This window comes from Gavialis gangeticus, unplaced genomic scaffold (genome assembly GCF_001723915.1).
Source record: "Gavialis gangeticus isolate Ggan-Ray unplaced genomic scaffold, GavGan_comp1, whole genome shotgun sequence".
NCBI classification, from domain to species: Eukaryota; Metazoa; Chordata; order Crocodylia; family Gavialidae; genus Gavialis; species Gavialis gangeticus.
The window spans coordinates 46,327,372-46,342,209 of NW_017728998.1; the positions used below are offsets into that span (position 1 = coordinate 46,327,372).

At 49.4% G+C, this 14,838-nt stretch overlaps 2 protein-coding genes across 11 annotated transcripts in view; both read left to right on the forward strand.

The window, feature by feature from the left end:
• LOC109289682 (lysosomal protective protein-like) overlaps positions 1 to 10,341 on the forward strand; it is a 22,317-nt gene extending 11,976 nt beyond the window's left edge. The window contains exons 6-11 of the mRNA XM_019505838.1: positions 1,872 to 1,956; positions 2,481 to 2,630; positions 3,578 to 3,705; positions 6,373 to 6,535; positions 7,319 to 7,408; positions 10,044 to 10,341. Of these exons, the coding sequence (XP_019361383.1) occupies positions 1,872 to 1,956; positions 2,481 to 2,630; positions 3,578 to 3,705; positions 6,373 to 6,535; positions 7,319 to 7,408; positions 10,044 to 10,130 (703 nt within the window). The 3' untranslated portion in view covers positions 10,131 to 10,341. The remainder of the gene's footprint in view (positions 1 to 1,871; positions 1,957 to 2,480; positions 2,631 to 3,577; positions 3,706 to 6,372; positions 6,536 to 7,318; positions 7,409 to 10,043) is intronic.
• A 4,297-nt stretch (positions 10,342 to 14,638) lies between these two features.
• Positions 14,639 to 14,838, forward strand: part of CNOT1 (CCR4-NOT transcription complex subunit 1) — a 137,605-nt gene continuing 137,405 nt past the window's right edge. For all 10 annotated transcript variants that reach the window (XM_019505839.1, XM_019505844.1, XM_019505848.1 and 7 more), the window contains exon 1: positions 14,639 to 14,738. The gene's annotated coding sequence lies outside the window, so the exon portion shown is untranslated. The remainder of the gene's footprint in view (positions 14,739 to 14,838) is intronic.

Consider the following 14,838-nt stretch of genomic DNA (forward strand, 5'->3'; position numbering starts at 1 on the left):
CCCCGCACAGCTCAGGGGCTGCGCAACTGAGTGGCAGCTCATGCAGGTAGGTTGGTGAGAAAAAAAAAAGTAAGGGGCCTGATGTTTTTTTTTTTTTTCCCCCCTCCCACGGTCAGGGAGGGAGCTGCCGGCAGATCATGCCGGCCCTGAGCTGTGGGGGACCCCAATGCTTCCCTCTGTGGTGGTGGTGCCCCCTGGGACCACCCAGTCGGGGTGCCAGCAGGTGGGTGTTGCCTGGGGTGTGCTGCTGCTGTGGTGGGATTTACCAGGGTCCCCTGCAGCCCAGGGGCTGCACGACCCACCAGCAGCTTGCTCGCTCCCCGGCCATGGGAGATACAAGCAGGCTCTGTGAGAAAAAAAATCAGACTCCTCACCACTTTTTTTTTTTTTTTCCTTAGTGGAGCCTGCCTGTGTGAGCTGCCACTAGATTGCACAGCCCCTGAGTTGTGGGGGTCTTGGTGCTTCCTTCCACAGCAGTGGCGCCGCCTAGGTGGGATGCTAACTGCACTGGTGCAGCCCCAGTTCACAGGCAGCACCTGCCGGATCCAATGGTACACAGGGTGCTGGAAGCCTGGGCATGCTTGGGGAAGCTCGGGCTTGGCAGGCTTCTGGTGCCCCATGCACTGCCCTACCGCCTTCCCGCTGCCTGGCTGCCCTGTGAAGGCAGCAGGAGGGCAGTTGGATGTGCTGGCAGCCAAAGAAGGTGTCAAGGACAGTGCGTGGACCACTGCAAGTCCACCAATCCCAAACTTCCCTGAGCATGCCCAGGCTTCCAGCACCCTGTGCACTGTCCCCACCACCTACAGCTGTAATTTGATACACAGCAAACAAATTAAATCAAAATATGCTGCCAAAGGTGTACACTGTTATGGAATTTAATCATCATATGCCACAAAACATATACACTGTTATGCAAGTAAATTGTTAAAAAGGGCAATTAAACCACTAAAAGGGGCAATTTGCTCACATGCACCATGGTCCTTCATCACGTGTACAGGCTAGGGATAGAAATTACACATAAGTGATCAGAAACATGTTCAAATCTATAACACAACAGAAGCTCAGTGCACACAAACTGCTTTCAAAATGAAACTGATTTAAGATAAACCTGGATAGATGTAGTATCAGATTTAACTGATTTAGGTTAAATCAGTTCTATTGAAGTTCTGTCCCAGATCCCCTCCAGATTCAAGTTAACTCTCAGTGTTCCAGCCTCCCAGGATGCTTTGTACCCCCCTTACAACCTGCCCTTGCAAGGTGGGTGAGCTAGCCTTGGTCCCAAGTTGTCTGCTTCAGCCAGGTAGGGAGGTGTGCTCTAGCACCCCCCAGCTTCTGGTCTGGGCCACTGCAGGAATGTGGCTGCATTTCTGTAATCAAAAGTGAATGTCTGTTCACTTGTTTATCAGGTCAATCTATGCAGCTTAAACTAACTTGCAAAGATTGAATCAATTCAGCCTCAGGCTTTTTGACAGTCTCTACTTAGCCACAAAGACTAGCTTCCAGGCCTAAGTTCTCAGTAGCCCTTTAAGGTGTTCAGTAAAGGGTTTTTTCCCCATACCATGTTGAGACGGGTGAATCACATTTCTGGCCCAGGTCTCAGGAGCTGGACATAGCCTCTGTAAGTGGCAGGATGTGACCATTCCTATGTCTGGGAAAGTTCAATTTCTGAGCTGGATTCAGAACTACCAGATTTAGGAATATTCACTCTGAAAGGATTGGTCTGGCCCTCCACAAAGACAGGTTTGGAGCTGAGGTTTGCTCTTTTAATGATAAATGAGTAGATCCGTGGTTTTGATTCAGGTCCATCATGAGCTGTAAGATTCCTCCCCTGTGCAACATGGGGTTCTTTTTTTGTGCTTTCTGCCCTACAGGCTATGGGCCTTACTGAATAAGAACTGCTGCTACCAAGGAACCTGCAACTACATCAACAACACCAATAGCAACTGCATCACTGCGGTGGGTTGGCTCCTTTTCCTTGGTTTTGATTCCTCTTGAAGGAGCAGCTTTTCAAACCTCACTCTTCCAGGAAAGGGGAGAATAAGGGCCCCATCACCACTGATGGTGCATCATGTTTTCTGTACCTGTTCAAAACCACATCAGTTTATCTGGGTTTTAAAATGCTTCATTGGATACAGTGTGGATCCAGCTTAATTGAATGGCAAATAGAAAACTGTATCACAGCCTGAATGGCTCTGACCTTTGGGTTCACACTGAGTTAGCTTTCTAAACTAGTTCAACAAGTATGGTGCTAAGCTAAGTCCCGACTTTAAGAAGATGAATGTTGACATGGTCACTGCACACATCCCCCACTACTCCCAATACATCTCCCTTCAGGGGCTCCTCAATCATCTTCTCTAGCTTTATCCAGGCTTCCCTATCTCCTTCCATTCTTGCAGCCAGCCCCTACCATCAGCATTTGCCACCTGCTTTGACTCCTCCATATAGCTAAATCTAACCTTTCATGTTGCATCCCCCTCCAGATACTACCAGCATATGAAAGACTGTATGGTATTGGCTTGAACATGTACAACTTCTATGCCCCATGCTGGGGTGGTGCGAACTACCAGGAACGCTATGAGGCTGACCTGTCCAACCTCTTTCACCAATACCAGTTTAATGTGCCAGTGCCGGTAAGTAGCTGGGCTGTGAAGGGTGACCTGTGGTAGCTCTGCTTGCAGCAGCAGATAGGGGAACTCTGAGTGACTGATTGGCTTCTCGTGTATTTCTAGCATAGAGAAGCCAAGTCCAAATTCTGGTGGACACACCAGCACCCACAAAAGATACTGTCATAGTGAGCACTGCCCTTGGCATCTCCAGTCTCAGTACTGAATTGGTCATAGAGACTGCCTTCCCTTCCCATAACTAAAAGGCACCCTCCTTATAGTGTAGTCCAAAATCTCTCGTGTTACTGCTCAAGACAGAAGAAACCTGTACAATAAGGTTATATACAGTGTTGGTTATGTCAGCTAGTAAGAGAGCCAGTAAGAAAAACAGGGTTGGTCTATGCCCATCAGCCTCAAACTCCCTTGACAAGCACATCTTGTTTTCTCTCTACTGCTAAGAACACATGGGGGAGATAACATAGCTACTCTCTGGCTGATCTGAGGGTACAGACTTGAGTTTCCAGGGGTGTTCCCAGCCCCAGATACCAGGGCTTCAACAGTAATTTTTTTTAAAGTAGAAAAAGCTGGGCCTGCTTTCTCAGGAGGAGATGATGCTGATTTATGGGAAACCAGCCTGCAAAGCTGTAGAAGTCCCACAGGGCTTTTCCCTTGGGAACTTGTTCTGTTGGCAGTGGGAAAAGAATACAGCAGAGCAGGAATACACAAAATGGGGGATAAGACACAGAGGGGTTCACCTGAAGGAAGTTCTTCACAAAATGGGTCACATGGGTGAGATAATTGTTCTGGGAGAGGGAGCAGGAGGAGGTAAAAGGCAAGAAGCAGGGAGTAAACTATGAGAGGGTCACCTGAGTGATGACCACACTGCCAGGATTGGGTCTGGGAAGATCTGCCACAGAGGCAGACTCTCCAAAGCAGAGTCTTGCTTACCCAAAGCTCTGTATTTGCATTCCCAGAAAGTTGGCTCTATCCCTGGAGTCCCTAGATGCATCAACGCCACCGCTATGTACATCTGGCTGAACCGTGATGATGTCAGACAAGCCCTCCACATCCCGAGCTCCCTGACCAACTGGGAGCTTTGCAGGTGAGCCTTTCATTTTGCTAGGCTGCTGTTCTTAGGTCTTTTATTGGTGATATGAGCCTGTGTTAGCACATACATGAATGCAGTGAGTGTTAACTGCTACAGAGTGGCATGGAGCAGGAGGGCAATATAGCTCCTTTGGGACACAGCAGGTATGTGCACTGGTGATCTTGGTGGCAACTATTGTTTCCGTGCCATGGATACTTGATAGAGTAAAACTGTGCTTGCTTTGTCTTCTTGGAAGGAAAGAGAGACCCCTGGAAGCATTTTCCATGGGGTAGGTATCTTATTAAAGGCTCTCCAGAAAAAGTGCAGCTCCCCATGCTTGGCCACCCAGGATGTCACTGCTCCTCACATTTTCTTTCCCTACCCTGACATCTTTTGAATAACCTGATGTTTAAATTTTATTTTAATGTTAGTATTTTTAAATCTATTGCATAGTCAGTGCTGCTTGAGAGAAATAAAAGCTAGTGGACCAGCCTGTTCATACAAGGCTGGCTCCAAAACCTCTGGCTGCAAGGGGGTCCTAGTCACAGAGGGTTTCTACCTGCAAAACAAGGGGTGTTTTCTGCACGTGCATTTGTGATGCCTGGTATAGCATGGCACCTGCTGCTTGTTCACCCACAGCTCAGTGTAGGTCATAATTCTAGCCTCCAAGAGATCTAACTGCCTACACAGGTCTTTACACTACATTAGAGGAATATCTAAGAGCCTGCACTTCCAACATTAATGGTTTCATCTTCACTACACTCCTTTGAAGTAGGAGAACATTTCTGTTATTTTTCTGTTCCATTTTAGAGATGGAGAAACTGAGGCGAACAAATGGAGTGATTTTCCAAAGATCACACAGGGCACACATCTTTCTCATTCTTCATTTCCCCCTCCCCTCACCCCCTGCTTTCTGCCTCAGATCTATCAGGGGAAAATGTGGGTTCACAGCAGCATTTATGAACAGCATGGGTGACTGGTGCCCCCTTAGTCAGGGGGGGCACATCCCCCCCCCGAGACCAGTCAGCAACCGGGGGGAAGATCCCCCACGGCAAATCCTGCCAGGGGGGAGGAGGGTCCCCTGTGGCCAATCACTGCAGCTGAACACTGGCTACTTCTGGAAGTGGCTGTGGACACTTCTGAGAGCGCCACGGTGCTCCACTCTCTGGCTGGTGCTTGCAGGGGGGGCATCGGTGCTCCCACCTGCCCCCCCTGCCCATTGCCTAAGCAGCGAGTGGCAGTCAGAGGGTGCACCAGTGCTGCCAGGGGGTGCACATGCACCCCTGTGCACCCCCTACACATTGCCACTGGTTAACAGGAAATCTCTACCGTTTCCCTCATTGTGTTTGCCAACTCATGCACTAGTTCCAGACAGACTGTCTTTTATTATCCAAGGTCCCCTCAGTATGGAGCTAAATCTCCTCCAGCTGTGGGAGGGCACAGCAGTCTGGGGAAGGAATGGCCACTCTTCAGTCTTAAAGGATGTGGCCCTAAATGAACAGCTTTGTAGGGTGTCCCTGATCCACTGCTTTCACTTCTATGATCAGCAGTTTGTACAACCTGACAACTGTTCCTAGAAGGCGAGAGTTAAAGGGGCCTGTGGACCAGTAAAACAGTAAAATAATCAGATTTCTCACCATTTTCCATTTATTTCTAGATATTTTCTTAGCTAGGGTCATGCAAGTAGACTGGTCCTTTTTCACATAAGGGCTCTTGGTGCTATAGCCCAGTCTCTGCTGTGTTTGGGTTGCTGTGGGAGGGAAGTTCTTAGTCAAAAAGATCTGGTTTTATTTTAAGTGAGAGAAGTTCTTCTGGGCAAGTGAGGGTGTTTATAGCAAACCCCAACTAACTGAACAATGTGCTACTACTCTGCTTTTTTGGTGCCTCAAAACCTGTGCAGAATCTGGCCCTCTGTGCCAGGCACTGTCTACTACAGCTACGTATGCCCTGCTCCATGAACAACGCATGCCCCCAGCAGCTGGCAGGGCATGGCAGTGGCAGGAGCGCAGCAGTGGTAGCGGGAGCTCGGTGCCAGTGGGGCCAGCGGGGACCGCGGACCGTCCACAGATGCCGCCAGTGGTGTCAACAGTGGGGCGGCAAGCAGTAACCACCCGCAGGCACCGCCAGCAGTGCTAGTGCTGCCTTTTTGTAAGGCGTGCACCACCACGCTTAGGGGTTGCATGTGTACCTGCACTGTCCCCCTGCCCCTGCTCTCCCTGTAGCATCTAAATGGTGCTCTCCATCCCTGGGCCATGGTTATATGAGGTATCTGAGTGCCTCTCTGAAAGTTCATGTGTAACTGTTTGATTTTTACAACCTAGAACAGTGTTTCTCAACCTTGTTAGACTCAAGGCACCCCTTGGAACATGTCAGCTCTTAGCTTAGACTCATTTCTTGACTATGGAAAAATAATGGAGCAATTAGTTTTTTTGCAAAGAACTCTGAAAGATCACAGCAGATCACAGTGGTTTTGACACATGGATTCCTATTTGAAATCTCTGTTTTTTTCTTGTGAATTATGTGGAGGTGCTTGCACACCTAACAGTGCTAATATTGAACAGTAGCCTGCATATGTAGGCCCTGAAAGGATCTCCTGTTACCCAAGGTGTCACAGAACTCTGGTTGAGAATCACTGGCCTAGAGGAACTGCTACTTACTGCACATATTCATCTCTCCCTGTAGTTCACAAGTGAGAACTCACTACAAGAGGATTTATATGGACATGGCCCCCTTCTACCAGACCCTGCTGAAGCATGATCTGCGAGCACTGGTTTACAATGGAGATGTTGACATGCTCTGCAACTTCCTAGGCAGCGAGAAGTTTGTGGAGTCTCTAAACAAGCCAGTGAGCAGCTAGGGTGGTGTTTTGGTTTGATCTAAGGGAACACATCTTGTGGAGAAAAGGCCACAGAAAAGTCTAGCAACACTGGGCTTGCAGCACAAGGAACAGGCAAGAGTCAGTCTGATGGACATAGGGGACCGGGTCTGTGGCTGCAGAAGACTTGGCATGTTTGTGGGTGGTGGATGAATGTTGGCTTAGGGAGCTCCTCCTATCTGCAAATGGGTGTAAATGATGTTGCTGGTGTATGAATGGCAGTCACAACAGAAGCAGCGAGTGGTGCAGTGGGGAGGATCCTCAAACTGCCCTACACCTAGACAGAGGGGGCTGGCTGAGGCTTCCCTCTAAGTCCTGAGCCCCTGCACAAGGACCCCAAGTGACAAGGGAGTATTTGAGGCTCTTCCACCCTAACAGAAGATCAGTCACAACAGAACCTCTTCCCAGAGCTGAAAGAATGGTACCAGAGACCTCTGAAATGCAAGGGCCCAAGGGGAAGGACAGTGACCAGCTGCAAAGGGTATCCATTTTCTGAGGGATGTTGGCGGTCTTCCCCTCTCCCCAAGAACTCTGAATGGACTTGTAAGGCTTCCTGCAACTGATGTTTCACCTCATACTTAATGGGGGGGGGACATGGATTAGATTTGTGCCCTTCTCTGCTTGCCTATAAATTGAAAAATAAATGTGTTTGGAGAGGAAAAGAAGGACCACAAGGAATAGAGAAATAGTGGCTTGGTCAATTTCCTATTTTCTCCCAACCCATCCCATCCCATCCCCTCTTTGATCTTGCAGATGCTGAAATCTTACCAGCCCTGGTACTATAACAATCAGATAGCTGGGTTCTTCAAGGAGTACGAGAAGATCACATTCCTCACTGTAAAGGTCAGTGCCTTTTCCTTGCTATTGTGCTGGCTCTAACAAGCTGCCTTCCAATGGAAGTCCTATGTGGTAGGCATCAACATTAAGTATATTGCCAATACTTCAGAAATTCACCTGCAAGGCTAAAAGAAAAAAGGCCAGATCTACTTTTGCTCACACCAGTGGAAATATGGAGGTATTTGGGCTCCACCCTTGTACAACTGACAGGATATGTAGGCCCTGTACCTGGAAGTACAACCTGCTGCTATCACATAGTATTGTAGGATGTACCTGTCAGCCACTGAGTAAGCCTGTGTGCTATCTTGAAATAGACTGATGTAGCAATATCAAGGGCTGATTCCTGGTGGTGGTGTTTGAATGTAAACTAAGCATGACACAATTTGCCTGCTTCTGCCTTGGGCCTGTTGTGCTACATATTTTACATATTTTAGTAAAAGGCTGGGAAATCTAGTCTGTGCTAGCCTTTCCTCTACCTCTCTGCTTACAGCAGTGTTGCAGCATGAAAGATGAGCTGGGTGTGGGCTGCCTGGATAGGCCTCTGCCTTGTTTCCTGGTTTCATTTTGTTTTTAAAATCAAAGCTCCAAGTTATGCTTTAAGTACCATATTTTATTGCATGCAATGTATCCTGAATATAATTGGCATCTTGTTTTTGAAAGGCAGAAGGAAGAAAAACATTTGTTCCAGAGTTATGGCTGCACAGAGCAGGGACAGAGTCTAATCTTCAAATGACTCACTCTCCCTTCCCTGCTTCACTAAGCTGAAATAGCAGGAGAAAGACTAGAAACAACGAGCAGACAGCAAAATTGCTCTAGGGTAGAATGTTAAAGAGGCGAGGCAACCCTTAACACCTCTGCAGTGAAGAACAATGAGCCATTAAGTCAACTGACTTCCTCAGCTGCCTGAATAGTAATATAACAGCTGCTTCCCAGTTTAATACACAAACACCCTCATTTGGGGGTGGGGCTGATTTTGGGGGAAAAGGTATGTAAGAATCCTCAGATCATGATGACCCAGGTATAACTGGTGCAGAGCCAGAAGCCAGAGGTTGCAGTGAGCCTGGAACAATAGCCCTGAGGTGGCAACTGCCCCATTTGTTTCACCGGCTAGTAATTAGGATGCTGGACACTGATGGTGAACGTTTAATCAGAGAAAGAAAGGCTCACACTATGTAGCTGTACTTCAGCCATTCCCGAAGATAGGTGGATATGCACAAGATTAGCCAGGAATGTGGATGACACCCAGAAAATATATCTAGATCTTTCACAACATATGGCAGTTGTGTGTACAGGGGAGGAATGACTGTTTCCACATTCTTAATAGGGAGGGGACTCCCCATTCAGAAGTTTGAGGAACTCTGCTCTATGGAAGTGTAGTTATTCACATGTAATGTAATTATGTGTAGCAACCTGTAAGGCCCCAGTGCATTAGGGGATGGACAACACATTTAATTAAAAGAAATCAGTGTGACAAGGCAGCCATGATTTCAACTCCCACCTCTAACTGACTTGTTTTAATCTGAGCCTGTTTAGTGGGTGATAATGGCAGCAAGAAGCCCAATGGAGGTTGCTGGCAGCTTTCCAACTGAAGGATGAGCCAGTCATCGTGCTATGTCACCTATTCATATCTGAATCTTCAACATCAGTGGTGCTCATCCTCTTGGCCCTGTGGGCAGATGAGTGGCACAGTGCAGGTCCACAGGCCAGAGACTGGCCCCACATGTCTGGATCGGGCCATGTGTGGCTTTGGCTGCCCCTGGCTTGGGCCCCGTGCTGCCCGTTTGATGGCATCGGGCCCCATGGCCTTACACTGCCCTCACCTGGCCCCACATGCGGTGATCATGCCCTGTACTGTCCTGCATGACCAATCTAGCATGCAAGGACACAGCCCACAGGGGTCCTTGTTGAACCATGGGGCGGCTGCAGGTAGAACGAGACAGCACTGGGGGCTGGATCTGGCTCATGGGTGTGGGCTAAACACCCCTGTTCTAGATTTATTGCTAAATCATCCAGTTACTGTATGGGAATTTCCCTGGGTACTGCTTCACAGATATCAGTTTCTCCCCCGAAATAGACTCAAAAGAGACTCTCATTGCATCTCAGTCAGTGTCAGATTAAAATCAATCCAGATGAAGAAATCAGCAGAGAAAAATGCACAGAAAAAGTGAGGGCATGAGAATCACCTAGATACTCAAAGACTGGGAACAAAGTAAGTTTGGGGTTAACTTATTTGGGATCTGTGTTTGAGAGACCCGATGATGGAGCCTCATTTGCTGAAAAAACTCAATCTCTTGGCATTTTCTGAAGGTATCTCCATAGATCAAGGGCTCTGCCAGGAAGCTTTTACTATATCGTACACAGGGAAGAACAGCAGATATTTACACCTACTTGGCTAGGCAGATTTTTAAAAACTACCCAAAGCAGTAGAGGTGGATTAAAACAATATACAAGGCTACTAATGCTCACAAGGACTGGAGCAGTGTAATCAGCTCCACAGTCATAGAACATTTCTGTTGGAATGAGAAGTATTCCTGCCCTTCAGGGATGGTATTAAATAGAAGCAGTTTCTTGAAGTGTTTTTTGAAAACCCACCTCCTTTCTACAATCCAACAGTGTTTACTGTTGTCTCTCTAATGTGCAGGGTGCAGGTCACATGGTCCCCCAGTACAAGCCAGGTCAGGCTCTGAAGATGTTCCAGTGCTTCCTCTCCAACACCACTTATGTATAAATAGCATCCCTACTCCAGTCTTGTCCATTAGTAAGTACACACTCTTGGATAAGCTGTGGGACTGAGCGGTGTCTGGAAACCCAGCTTGGCTCTTTCATTTACCAGTGAGGAGTGTCAGAGCTGCTTTGGATTCTTCTCTTCAATGATTCTGTATAACACTCAAATCATTTAAGCTATGTATACGTATGTATGAATAAACGTATTCACTGAACAAATCCTTGTGTTGCTTATCCCCAGGCTCTGAGGAAGGAGGCATCCCCTTATTTACTGAATATGCAGTAGGGAAGAAGCCTATTATTTCTGTTTGGAGACATCACTCCTTAATTAGGTACCAGTTAGTGGAGTTAGTTAGCAATAAACTTGTGTCTGACTGAATCAGTAAGGTTGGAGTGTTGTAGCTGTGATGGTCCAGGAAATGTACAAGAGACAAGGGTGTTTTTGGTGATCTCTTTTATTGGACCAGCTATATGGAAGCTTATCAAACATCTCTCCCAGGTATACAGTTAGTCCAATAGAAGAGATTAAAAAAAAAAACCTTTCCTTTGAATCAGTAAGCCAAATTTTTCAGAAGTTCTGTGCCACTGGCTAGAGTGTCAAAGAAGATTTGAAGGCAAAGTGGATTCTCCAAGCTCACTGGTTGCCCCCAAGTGTTCCAAACAAATATTGCAAGTGTGGCTGCAGCCAAGGGACACTAGGCAAGAAGCCTACTTAGCAGGTAAAGCAAGGAATAGAGGTGAGGTGTGGATCTCTGAGCAAGACTGGTTTGGGAAATGAGGAATCCAGTGAAACAACTGCATCTACTTGGTTTCAAACAGTACCTTTGAAAGAGCAGTAGGCAACATTTTTCCAATAGTGGGTCAGAATACCCAGCTCAGGTCCAAGGCAGCTGCACACTAAGACCCAGTAGCCACTGCTGCTGCTTTCCCTGCTGTTTGGCCCTGGTGCATCACAAGTGAAGCTTCCAGCAGCCCAACTACTCTGCCACAGTGCAGGTAAAACCCTGTGGGCCATAGGTTGCCAACTCCTGATTTTGATTATTATACTAAAGGCAGAAGAAGCTTTATTTGATGCTCAAGTATTCTCCAACTGATCTTAAGACAACCAGGTTGTTCCTTCTGTTTCTTAGGAAAGCTTTGCAAATCAAGCAGTGCAAAATGGAGCATCAGTTATGTGAGGAGATTTATATTATCGGACTAGATTGGCACCCTCCACTTCCAAGTCAACCAACTCTCCATAGGGTGACCATCACTTCAAAAGGGGATGGTGGGAAACATGCCTACCTTCCTCCTTCCCCTGCTAGCACAACTAGACCAGAGCCAAGTGGAGGGGGGGGGTGGATGTAGGCTGCCTGCTGAGGGCTCGAGGCTCCCCGCCTTGCTACCCTTCCCTCAGGAGCCCCACACTGGCCACGTGCCTCCTGCCTGCCCGGCAGCAGCAGGGGGCATAACTCCATGCTGCTGCTGCCACCCCCACTGCTGCTGGGCAGGCAGGGGGCACATCCCCATGACTAGCGCAGCATACCTGGGGGCAGGGCATCAGGTTGGGCAACCCCAAGCCCACAGTGGGCAGCCTGCATCCACAAGTCTGGGGGGTATGTGCCCCCCTCCATGTCTTTCAGCTCAACAATTTCATGTAGCAATTAAAAATGTAAAAGCCAATAGGAAATTCCCCCTTTGCCATCCTCAAATAGCTCTTATAGATTCATAGACATTAGGGCTGGAAGGCACCTTGAAGAACATGAAGTCCAGCACCCTGCCCCAGGAGCAGGAAGAATCAAAGGATCCAAGCATGATAAGCATCCAAACATTTCTTGAATGAGTCCCGAGTAGGTGCCTGCACCACTTCTGGAGGGAGTCTATTTCAGACCTTGGGGGCTCCGACAGTAAAGAAGTTTTTCCTTATGTCCAGCTGAAAATGGTCATGGAGGAGTTTATGACCATTGGTCCTTGCTATCCCTTGGGGTGCTCTGGTGAATAGACGTTCCCCCAGATCCTGATGCACACCCCTTATGTACTTATAGGCAGCCACAAGATCACCCCTGAGTCTGCGCTTTTCTAGGCTGAAGGGTCCCATGGCGCTCAGCCTCTCATCATAAGGCCTATTCTCTTGCCCTCTGATCATGTGCATGGCTCTCCTCTGGACTCTCTCAAGCTTCTTGGCATCCTTCTTGAATGGTGCAGCCTAGAATTGGATGCAGTACTCCAGCTGCAGCCTCGTCAAGGCCAAGTACAGAGGGAGGATGACATCCTGAGATTTACTTGAGAAGCATCTATTGATGCAAGCCAGAGTTGTATTTGCTTTACCAGCTGCGACATCACATTGGTGCCTCATGTTTATCCTGTGGTCAATCATGACCCCCAAGTCTCTTTCAGCTGTGGTGCTATCAAGCGTAGCACTGCCGAGCCTATAAGCGTGCTGCGGGTTTTCTTTTCACACCCTGAGGTGAAGTACCTTGCATTTTTTGGTATTGAACATCCTCAGGTTTATATCCGCCCACTTACTAAGCTTATCCAAGTCAGCTTGGATCACTAGCCTATCCTCAGGTGTGGACGCTATGCCCCAAAGTTTAGTGTCATCGGCAAACTTGGCCAGTGCGCTTCTGACACCAATGTCCACAACGTTGATAACGATGTTAGAGAACCGGTCCAAGGACAGAGCCTTGGGGGACACCACTGGTCATGGAGCGCCATAATGATTCACTGCCATCAACTACTACTTTCTGGTCCCAGCCATCGGACTGTGGTGTAGCTGAGGCTGCAGTTGTCTGCTTTTTCTATGAGATCGTGGGACACCAGATCAAAGGCTTTTTTAAAGTCCAGATATATGACATCAACCTCTTCTCCTTTGTCCAGGTGATACGTCACTTGGTCATAGAAAGAGATGAGATTGGTCAGGCAAGACCTACCCACAACAAACCCATGCTGGTTGTCCCTCAGGCTGTTGCCATCAGCCATCTTATCAAGAAGGGTCTCTTGTTAAACCTTAGATGTTTGAACAACTTTCTCTATAACATGAGCAGTATGGAGCAAGGAAATCATAAAGGAACATTTCCTCCCAACACAGTAATGTTTGTCAAGGTGTCACTGTACCACCTGCTTTACTTGTCTAACTCCCTCATTGAATTTAATAGTACTGTCACACTCAAGGCCCACATCAGAGTCCTGATTCATGCTGCCACGCTCCTACGTGTCCCTATGCTATTTTGTTACAGGGCTGATTCCAAATACCTACTGCATTTGGATTGAGACGCTTACCTTTTGTCCTCCAGGCATTTAAAAATGTAAAGAAAAGGAAGCTGCATCAAAAGCCACAGAATTCCAGAGAAGCAGGGCTGGAAGGGAGCTCCAGAGGTCGCCTAGTCCAACCTCCTGCCTGAGGCAGGATCATCTCTATCCTGTTAAGGGGGCCGAGTTAGGTTTACACCACCTGCTTTGTTGGGTGCAGGATATCTTAAGTGCCCTGTTGCTTTTCAGGTGTACTTTCTGAATGGCATTTTCCAGCCCAAAGCAACGGGTAGGATGCCTGGTTCTCTCAGCTCCACACCTGGTAGATCTGACACCGATTCCTGGGTAGACCTGTTGCCTTTCAGAAACCGGCTGATGAACGGGGCTGGCCATAATCCTGAGTCATTTGGTTCAAGCCCCTGCCCGAACCAGGCCCGCGCTAGTCGCTTTGCTCATGTCCAGGGGCGGAACAGAGAGCAAGGCAGCAGCACACGGAGGGCCTGGGCTGGCGACCTGGGGCCGCCCTGCTGCCACGTGGGAGGTCGCGGGTCAGCTCCGACCCTCCGCCCTCGAGGGCTAGCAGCGCAGCCCGCACACTGCCAGGCGAGCCGAGGTCACGTGACGGAGGGGGGGGGAAGACTATACCACTGCACACAAGGGGTGTGGGGAGACACGCATGCACCATGTCACTGTGAGACCTCTGAGTGGAACTAATGGGGCAGTGAGAGGACGATGGACTTTACCACTGCACAACGCGGGAGGGCAGACTGTACCACTGGGCAGCAGGGAGGGGTCTGAGTGGAGCGGGAGGCAGCGCTGCACCTGGCGGGGGACAGGGAGCTGGCAACCCCTTCCAGCCCCAGCTGTCGCCCCCGCCCAGCTCAGCCGCGCTCCGCGATCATTGGCCGATGCTGCGCACTCAGCTTCCTACTCCGCCGGCCAATGATACTCGTTTACGCAGGCGCTAGGGGTTAAAGGCCTTCCTTGCTGAGAGATGTTTCGTGATTGGCTAGAGGGACGGAAGGCGTGGTCAACCTTCCCAGCCAATCGGAGCCCGCTGCTTACTCCGGGGTGAGGAGGGGGAGGAAATGTGTGTCGGACTCCCCCCCCCCACCTTAAGCAGCGCCCTTCTCTGATTGGACGGGTTCCGGGCGCGAGGGCGCCAGCCCTGCGCGGCGATTGGGTGGGCTCGGCGTACACATGCGGAGGGGCCCCGCCCGCTGCGTGCCGCGAGGGGACGGGGGAGGGGAAAGGCCGCGACGTGAGCGCGCGACCCCGCCGCCATTTTGTATTGAGCCAGTGGAGGCGAGCGGCGGACACAGGCAGCGCGAGAGGCTGAGTAGAGCCCGCTTCAGCCCCGGCCGCACCCGCCCCCGCGCCTCAGGTGAGCGGCCGGGCCGCGGAGGCAGGAGCCGCGGGGCAGTACAGGCCGGGGGCTGCAGGCCTAGTGCGGTAGCACCCCGGCCAGGCGGGAGCCGGGCGCG